Source organism: Danio rerio, chromosome 25, assembly GCF_049306965.1.
Source record: "Danio rerio strain Tuebingen ecotype United States chromosome 25, GRCz12tu, whole genome shotgun sequence".
NCBI lineage: Eukaryota > Metazoa > Chordata > Actinopteri > Cypriniformes > Danionidae > Danio > Danio rerio.
Window position 1 is genome coordinate 20,682,501 of NC_133200.1, and position 9,758 is coordinate 20,692,258.

The following is a 9,758-nucleotide window of genomic DNA, read 5'->3' on the forward strand; positions in this document are numbered from 1 at the left end:
TGAATGAGTTTACTCTGTACATTTTTTACCATTGCAAAAAAAGTCCTGAAAATGCTCAAGACAGCACTATATACTATTTGCACAGCCATTTGAGATGTACAGTAAAGTTAGCCATCACTGCATTCACAGTTTTTCTCAGTCACTTTGGTGCATTTCTCACAGCACTATTTACATTTGCACAACAGTTAATGCATTTCTTGAAGCAATTAGTCTTTTGTGCACATCACAGTAGCAGTTTAAGGAAGTGTCAACATAATCTGACTTTTTTTGCATTGAAAACGTGTACAGAGTAAACTGTCATAATGAAAACAGGACAAAGCCATTTGCCATTTGTTCATAAACAATGGTGTCAGGACTTTTCATCTTGATGACACTGACACTTTCATCGACATCAATACTTGTTTTTGAGTAATGAGTTATCCATTTTGAGCAAGTGACGCGCTTTTGCAGGTCATCATCTAGGTTTTGCAGTTTTTACTAATTGTTTTGAGAAATGCATTAACTGTTGTGCAAATGTAAATAGTGTTGTGAGAAGTGCACCAAAGCCACTGAGAAAAACTCTAACATTTGTAGGCCAACGATGTGTAAAAGGTAATCAATATAAGAATGACTGACCTGATCTAATAATCCTTTGAGATTTTTACAAATGAATAAACATAGAAAAAATAAATAAACAGACAGACAGACAAAGAGACAAATGAATAAGTAGTCCAAGTGAAGCAGTCCAGTAGAATGGATCTGAATGAGGCCTCTGCATATAGAGCCCTCATCCATTCCATTGAACATGACTTCAAAGGAAATGATTTAAAGCAGAGAGAAAAATGAGACAGGGAGATTGGAATAAATAAATAAGTAAGCGTTTGGGGTTTCCTCTGCATCCGAGTTAACATGCAAAAGCAGCTGTCTGTCTGTACAGGTCTGCGTTTTGCAGCGAGTCAGCAGTGCTTTAGTCTAATAGAAACAGACCCACACCACCCTCTGCTGGACAACAGCAGGACTCACCTTCCTCACAAGACTTTTTTTTTAAGAGTATTTATTGTTTGCCATTTATTCAATTCATCTTTATTTCTATAGCACTTTTACAATGTAGATGGTGTCAAAAGCAGCTTAACATAGTAGTTCTAGTAAATTGAAACTGTGTCAGTCCAGTTTTCAGAGTTGAAGTTCAGTTTAGTTCAGTTCAGGCGGGTTTAATTTTCACTGCTAAAATCCAAACACTGAAGCACAAATCCGTCGATGCGCAGCTCTACAAGTCCCAAACCAAGCAAGCCAGTGGCAACAGTGGTGTGGAACAAACTTCACCAATTGATGAAAGTGAAGGGAAAAAAAGTTATAGTTCACCACAAAATAAAAAAGGTTGTCATTATTTACTCTCCCCTTTTCTTGTCGAAACCTGTTTCTTTGTTCTATTGAACACAAAAGAAGATATTTTTGAAAAATGTTGGAAACCAGTAACTATTGACATCAGTAGTATTTGTTTTTTCTTACTATGAATGTCAACAGTTTCTGATTTCCAACATTCGTCAGTATATCTACTTTTGTATTTAATGGAGGAAAGAAACTCATAAAGGTATGGAACTACTTGAGGGTAAGGCTTGCATGATATAGTTTCAATAACAATGCAAAAAATGCATTTCTTACTTTGCTTTGTCTTATTTCTAGTCCAAATATCTAAAAATTCTAGATTAAGTTAAAATATTGTATTATTTTCGCCTTAATAATTCAAAATTTTGAGTTTTTCTGTAAAACAAGCAAATTGATCTGCCATTAGGGTTAGTAAAATAATCTTGTTTTCGACTTTAAACATGCATATCTTGCGATGTGACTATTGCAGATGTGCACATTGCAATATATTTTGTATCCCTACTTGAGCATGAGTAATTGCAGAGCAAATTTTCATTTTTGGGTGAAACACCCTTTTAACAGCGATCTTACATATGAAATGTCATTCTACTTAAACAGCATATTAATTACAATATGCATGCTTTTAACAAAGACATATGTCAACAATATTGCAACCTCATGCGACTAACTGTCTGAATCTTCATCTCGTCAGCACTGCTGGGACTTCAATCCAGTCAAAAAAATGTGCATGTGATAATTTTAAGATTCAGTTTATTTATAATTAGTTTTTTTCTATCTAACATACATTTTAATAGTTTTTTTTTTTGTTACACTTCATGTATTTGTGTAGATGTCAATCAAAATGCATTTTTTTAAAAAGCTGTTTTCTCAAAATAAGCTTTTTCTCTTTGAGCCACAAATCTCCAAACTTCATTTTTATTGATATCTGCATTCTGTCTTGTTTCTTTATTTACAGAGCAATTTGTTCATACATAATTTACTAGATTATATACATTTTATTATATTCTTTAAAAATCTGTCTGTTCAGGCTGTTGTGTAGAATAAGAATAATTTCCCATCTGTAAAAAGTGGCGGAAATCTGTAAACTTTGACTCTTCTATGCCAAAAAAAATATCTGAACCTGTTTGAACACACTCTTCATGCCAGAAAAATAAGATCAAGCCCTGAACACCAGATTCCTTGAGAAAATGTCTGGGTATCTGGACAACAAGTCAGCGGAGCCGCCCAATACCCATGTTAACCAGTATTCAACTGAATTAACAATCTCTATCAACATAGGAGTTGACTGAGAAAGCTAGAGAGGAGCAGAAGCATGAGATGAAAGAGCAGAGTTTATTGAATAATCTTTGGTGTGTTTGATTCAATACACCATAAATCCAACAAGTGTTATTACACCACAAGCTGCAGGAATGGAAAATTACTGCTCCACAACATTGTGACAATACAGATCTTAAAATGGAGACATTCTCTTATTTCTTACTCACGAAAACAAGTGTCGCTCGAATCCACAAGAGCAATAGTTAGTTATAAAAGCAATAATTATTGAAAAATGGTAATAATAAAATATAAAACAATCAAATGACTAATAATAATCAATAATAATAATCAAAGCATTAAGTAAAAGTCAATAAATGATATAATGATCATTATATAAATGACTAATCATCATATGATTAAGTAAAATAATAAATGAAGAATAAATGAATATAAACAACTGAAAATAAAACACATCACAAGTTTGCTACAAGGATTCTCAGACTCCTTAGTTAGATTCTTCAAACCTGACTTCATCCAATGTTCAGATTTCTGTGCTATAAATCCTTTGCTCAAAAAAATAAATAAATAAATCTGTAATTTGCATATTTTGATACAACTTTGCAGAATATTTGTAATACAGATAAAATGCTCACAATTCTTCATCTATAGTCAACTGGAGAAGTACAGTGATAAGTATTCATTATTAATTTTCATCTTCTTCACCTGCAGTGCCTTTTGACTGATGAGTCCAACATGCTGTTGCTGTCTGAGCTGCTGAGCTGAGGAGCTGAAATGGATCTGGTGGGGTTTTTTCTTCTTCCCATAAGCTGGAGAGCAAATACCTCTGAAATCCAGACGGCAGGTAGGATGACACTGCAGCACTGCTGTCTGATCCATCAGCTGATGCAGGTATTTTTAGCCACTTGAAAAGCTCATCCAGAATGTAAGAAGGAAATTAGCAAAGTAAGTCATCTGAAAGTAGTGCTTGAATCTCAAAACTTGAACCTTCACATCAGTGAAATGAAAAAGTGCAAACATTGCTCTAAATTAATGAAATTATTCAGCTGAATCATTTTTATCTGTTTTTTTAATTAACTAGTTTTTATTTAATTAATTTCATATTTATTATATGTTTAAATAAAATATATTTAACAATTAAATGTCTTGATTTTTATACATATATCATATTTTATTGTAAAACTGTATTGAAAATAATATTTTTAACCTTAAATAATAAAATGTTCAATTAATAAATAACACTCAGCCTATATTTATATATAAATATGTCTTAATTTAGTTTTTAGTATTTTTAGCATTTCTTACAATTTAAATATATTTAATATTATATGCATATTGTTTTAAATAAACATGTTAAATTAATATATGATTATATTTTAGTATATAAAGATTTAATACATTCTATTATATTCAACATCATGTGTTTCATATTTTATTGTGTTACATTAAAATATTCAATTAGTAACTATGAACTCAACCTAAACACATTTCTTAATAGATTGTTTAGTGTTTTGTTAAAGTGTTTTCTTAATTTTTTATCATATAAAAATATAAATAAAACATAGTTTTTAAATAAACATTACATTCATCCATCATTTAAAAATCTAGCTACAACCCCAAATCAGAAAAACAATTGGGAGAGTATAGAAAACACAAAATAAAAAAAGAAAGTAGTGATTTCTAAATTTACTTTGACCTGTACTTTATTGCAGACAATACAACAAACATTGTTTAATGTGTTCCTCATGATTTTTATTTTATTTTATAAATTTTTTGTTTTGTTTTTTAAATAAACACATATTCCAATTTTGATTGTTGCAACACATTTCAAATAAAGTTGGAACAGTAAAGCATTTACTACTTTGTAATGTTGCCATTCTTTTTCACAACACTTAAAAGACAATTAGAGACTGAAGACACCAAGTGATAAAGTGTTTCAGGTGTAAATTTGTCCTATTCTTCCTGCAAAAAAATCTTAAGGTAGGCAACAGTACATGGTCTTTATTGTTGCATTTTGTGCTCAAAATGTGCCACACATACTCTCTTGGAGACAGGTGGGGACTACAAACAGGCCAGTCAAGTAAATCCTTTTCCTCTGCAGCCAGGACTCTGTAATGTGTACAGAATGTAGTTTTGCATTGTCATGTTGAAATAAGCATGGGCGGCCTTGGTAAAGATATTTTCAGCATATTGTGCTCCAAAATCTCTTTTTTTCTTTTTTGTATCCATGGTGGCCATCACAGAAGTGAAAGTTACCTTTACTTATTGCTGGTAACAGTCTGGATGATCCTGTTCATCTTTGGTCCGGAGCACACAGTATTGCAGGTATTTTTTGGAAGAAATGGACACTCATCTGACCACAGCATACATTTCCACTGTATGATTGTCCATGGCTCCAAGCCCAGAGAATTTGATGGTGATTCTGCACACTGTTAACATAGGGCTTCCTTTTGGCACACCACTTGTATGGTAATACTTGACAAAGGTCTGTTAAAGTAGTCCTGAGACCATGTGGTGAGATGACTTATAGATGAATGACAATTCTTGATGTAGTGTTGCCTGGGGGATTGTAGATCATAGTTGTTCAGCTTAGGCTTGCGCCCTGGTCTAAACATCCAAATGTCTTTCTTTCTTATTTCAATATTTTTCTAATGTATTTGTTGGCAAAATTGGTGATCCTTGGCCCATCTTTGCTAAGAACTAGACCTTTCTTGGATGCTGCTTTTGTACCAAATCATAATTACAATCACCTGTTGACATCACCTGTTTCAAATCACATCATTATTTAACCAATTTAGATGATTATTAGCCCTAAATTGCCCCGTCACAACTTTTTAGAATGTGTTGCAGGTCTGAATGACAGGAAAGGATGTAGCTATATTTACAGATAAAATGAAGTTGACCAGATAAAACATGAAATATTTTGTTTTCATATTTTCTGCAATGAAATACAAGTCAGAGTAACTTTGGAAAGCTTTACTTTTTTTTCTATTTGCATTTTCTATACTGTAACTTTTTTCTGATTTGGGGTTGTACTTTAAAATATAAAACATATCTTATATAACATCTTATTTTATTTTTTATTTATTTAAAAAAATAATGTACTTTAATATACAATATCAGTTCTTAGTGTCTTAACAGACAAAATCTGTTACGGTGTTACAGATGCTCAGATATTGACCTCTGTCAGCATCAGTTTCATAAAAGATGCATCATTTTCAACTCCTACCATTTACCATCTTGTTTAAGTGTCCATTCAATCAACCTCACAGTCTCGAGTGATTATAAGAATGGCCGTTTTCAATCCTCCACATTCAGCGCTGCTGGCCTTCAGCTCAACACGTCCACAAAAAAGCCTGGCCTTACTTTTCTGTTATGTCTCTAGGGGGCAACATCACACTCTTTGTCCCCCCTTACAAAATGATGAAATATTGATTGGCAAAAAGGCTTTTGGAGGCAGCATACGGATGTGGCATCAGTGGCAAAGCCGAGCAATAAGTCTAAAGGCACACATAACCACCTTAAACAAGGTGAGGACGGAAATTGCCCGTGTTTGACATAAAATAACTTAACAAATAACCATCAAAACCAAAATATTTGTCTGAAAAGCCTTCTGACAGGAAAGACGCTTCAAAACTTCATAGCTTACATCTCAGCGGCCAATTCGTGTTATGCTATTCATCGTAAAATTTTTACATCATTTGACAAAGTCTAAAGGAATGCCTCATTAAAAGCTCAAATATTCTTATCTGGCTTCGGAATACATCGTGGATTCACTTTGATAAGACTTGAATGACTAAGATCTCGCGAGCAAAGAGGCTAACTTATGGTATGATTATAAAGTGACGTCTCAACATACGCCACTTGTCAGAAACTAGTTAACTTTGGCTTGGAGCAAGAAGCAAATTGATTCCTAAAAGAGAAAGAAGAGATCGATACAACACTTACAGGCGGGGGAAAGATAAGTATTTTCAGGGCTTTGCAGATTGATTGACAGTGTGATGTAGCCTATGGTTATTAGGAAAGACTTTTTGTTGTTCTAAATCAAATAATTTATGTTCTTGATGTGGGCATATGGTAACATTGTGTGCCCCTTAATAATGTTAGTTGTAATATAGAGGTGAAATATAGGCTAAATCCTTGCACACTGTGATTTGTATTGGCTGGTTTCAAGGTTTTTGACTGACATGAATAAATGGTCTATTGTTTTATGGTTTTCTGAATGTGGACACAATTTTTTAAATAAGCAAACTTTTATTAAATTGATTTACCTTAACTAGTTTTAAATGTTTTAGTAATTCATATTATATAAAATAGTATATTAAATAAAAATACAAAAAATGTGTATAACTATCATCCAAAAATATCAAACTTCTTTACAAAATTGCTTCAGTGTTCTCACTTGAACACTCTCACAGTGTTCAAACTCTTTATTAAGAAAATCAATAATAAAAACAAGTTTATATATATATTATATATATATATATATATATATATATATATATATATATATATATATATATATATATATATATATATAGTTTCAGCAACAAGAGAAAATAAGTCGATTTTTTAAATCTTATTTTGAGTGTTGTCTGAAATATTTTAAATATTTTCTTTAATATTGGAAATATTAAAATAGGTTGCATTTACATTTTAAATGTAGTTTTTTATTTCCCATTTGTACAGTTTAACTACAAAAAATAAACTTTATATTTATTATAAAAATTTAAATAATGAGGATTATATTTATTGATTATATTTATTGCATTTAACTAAAAATGTTTAATTAAAATAATGATTTTGTGCTGTTTTGTTTTATGGCTTTAGTTTTAAACTTTCTTGAATTATTCATAGCAAGAAAAGTCTTGATGGTCTTCAAAATAATTTTTATTGTCTTTTTATCAAAAAACATAATATGCAAATATAAAAGTAACTAATACACAGACAACTTTACAAAACAAGTTATATTGCACTTTAATGCACAAAACAGCAGATAAACATGGAATAAGACAATATCACATTTTACATCACATACATTTTTGAAGAACAATTTCTTTACAACTTTGCTTCAGTATCTTCAGTCTCTTCACTTAAAAAAATATTAATATAAGTAAAACTGTTGTCATTTATGATATATAATGCATATGGTTTTCCTCAATCCCGTTACAATCCACTCCGAAATTCGTGTTTCCATCACAAACACTTTAACAAGAAAAAGTTGCAGAGAGCCCCGCGCGGACAGTCGCACATCTTGCCGATTCGAGAGCCTTTTCTGATCGCGCACTGCTCGCCCAAATCACACTAGCGAGAGAAAACAGCAGAGATCAGATTACTGAAAAGCGCACTTGTTTATAGAATATCCTATCTATCTATCTATCTATCTATCTATCTATCTATCTATCTATCTATCTATCTATCTATCTATCTATCTATCTATCTATCTATCTATCTATCTATCTATCTATCTATCTATCTATCTGAAAATATATGAACATTCAACAATAAAAAAGTGTTTATCAATTATTAAAGATCGTGTAACCTGTGAACAGTTGCGTGAGCGCGTAAAAGCGCACTTGTTTATTGGCATATACGTGGAAAAAAATTAAATCGTAAAATATTAGAGAGCTGCATCCAACAATATGATTTATTATTAAATAAATCGATTTATCAACTGCCTAACAAGCATTGGAATATCCAAAACACATTGCAAATACATGTAAAAATGTGGAAATCTCGCCTTAAATAGTAATTTATCCCCGATTTAAGTAATATAAACATTGTATTGGTATAAATTAATGAGTTTAGGTTGGTTAAAACTTGTTAAATTAGATGTTACCGGCTTAAATGTACACACAAAAGCGCAGTGCCAGTACAATGGCCATGTAGACAAAACAATCTACACGCAGTTATATGCTAATTATGAATAAAATAAGTAACATAAATATACCATGGGGACTTGACCAAACTTCTTCTCCCAAGGTGGAATTCGTTTCGTCTGCAGCTTTTCCAGAACTTCTTGCAGAGCCCCGAGCTGGTTTAACAAAACAGTTTAAATGATTCCTTTTAATCTCTTTAGTCACTGTATAACATACCACATTTCACATAGCAATAACAAAAACTTCTAGCACTGTATATAAATGCACCACTGCACAATAAAAGATGCAGCACTCACAAGCTGTTTTTCGCTGTTCAGGTTTGGGTCTTTGGGGTAGAAGTCTCTGATGGCTCTTGTGTCCAGTTCCACTTCAATCTCCGGCTCGGACTCGTTCGCTCTCGCTCCGGTCAACAAGCAGACCAGCAGCGCGCACACTGCCATGCGCATCCTCAGACTGGAGCTCTCCATGGTCCTGAATGCAGGGAGCTTTGGCACCTGAGCGCGCAACGCTGATATACGTCTCTAATAAAAGTTTTGGCGCAAATAAGCATCTCGACAGTCTTGCACGCTTTTATGTGCTCCACGGTGCATGCATTTATGGGATCTGTTGTCGCCCCGCCTTTAACATTGATTTGGTTGCGCACGTAAGCGCGATCATTCATTGCGTAAATGCGCTGGAGACAAGTCATCAAATGCGTTAATGTTGCCCCCGGAATGTTTTATTTCCAACTTGACTAAGGACACATCCGTCTGCGAGTTTGGATTCAGTGGAGAAGAAGATGAGCAAATAAAAACACTGCAGGCGCTGCTGATTGTATAAGAGCTGCTTTTCAACACTTTGGAGCACTTTGGAAAACATGCACGGCTGTTTCAGATTGCATAACACTTTGAATAGAGACGTAACAAATTATATTTGAATAGTCATTTATGTCATATGAATGTAATGTTTATAATATAATATAATATAATATAATATAATATAATATAATATAATATAATATAATATAATATAATATAATATGTTGACATTCAACCATTAAACAATAATTATTTATTAATAATATGGTGTTGCCTGTGCCATTAGCATTTGTGTTGGTACATCTGTAGATGGCTGCTGCACATTATTTATGTTTATTAATAAATACATATATTTAGAGACATCTCTCAAAGACATCACTATTGCTGGATATCACACAGGCATCAATAGACTTTCTCTCAGTAGACATCACTGGTCTCTCAC

The 9,758-nt window shown here is 32.6% G+C and overlaps 2 protein-coding genes across 2 annotated transcripts in view; both read right to left on the reverse strand.

Annotated features, from left to right (window-relative positions):
- map1ab (microtubule-associated protein 1Ab) overlaps positions 1-1,002 on the reverse strand; it is an 81,808-nt gene extending 80,806 nt beyond the window's left edge. Inside the window, exon 1 of the mRNA XM_073943024.1 lies at positions 1-1,002. This exon is cut by the window's left edge and continues 798 nt beyond it. The gene's annotated coding sequence lies outside the window, so the exon portion shown is untranslated.
- Positions 1,003-7,512: 6,510 nt separating this feature from the next.
- Positions 7,513-9,078, reverse strand: cart2 (cocaine- and amphetamine-regulated transcript 2). The gene is given in 3 exon segments (NM_001017570.2): positions 7,513-7,944; positions 8,591-8,674; positions 8,816-9,078. Coding segments are annotated over 3 exon segments (363 nt in total). The 5' UTR covers positions 8,987-9,078; the 3' UTR covers positions 7,513-7,836.
- Between the last annotated feature and the right edge of the window lie 680 nt (positions 9,079-9,758).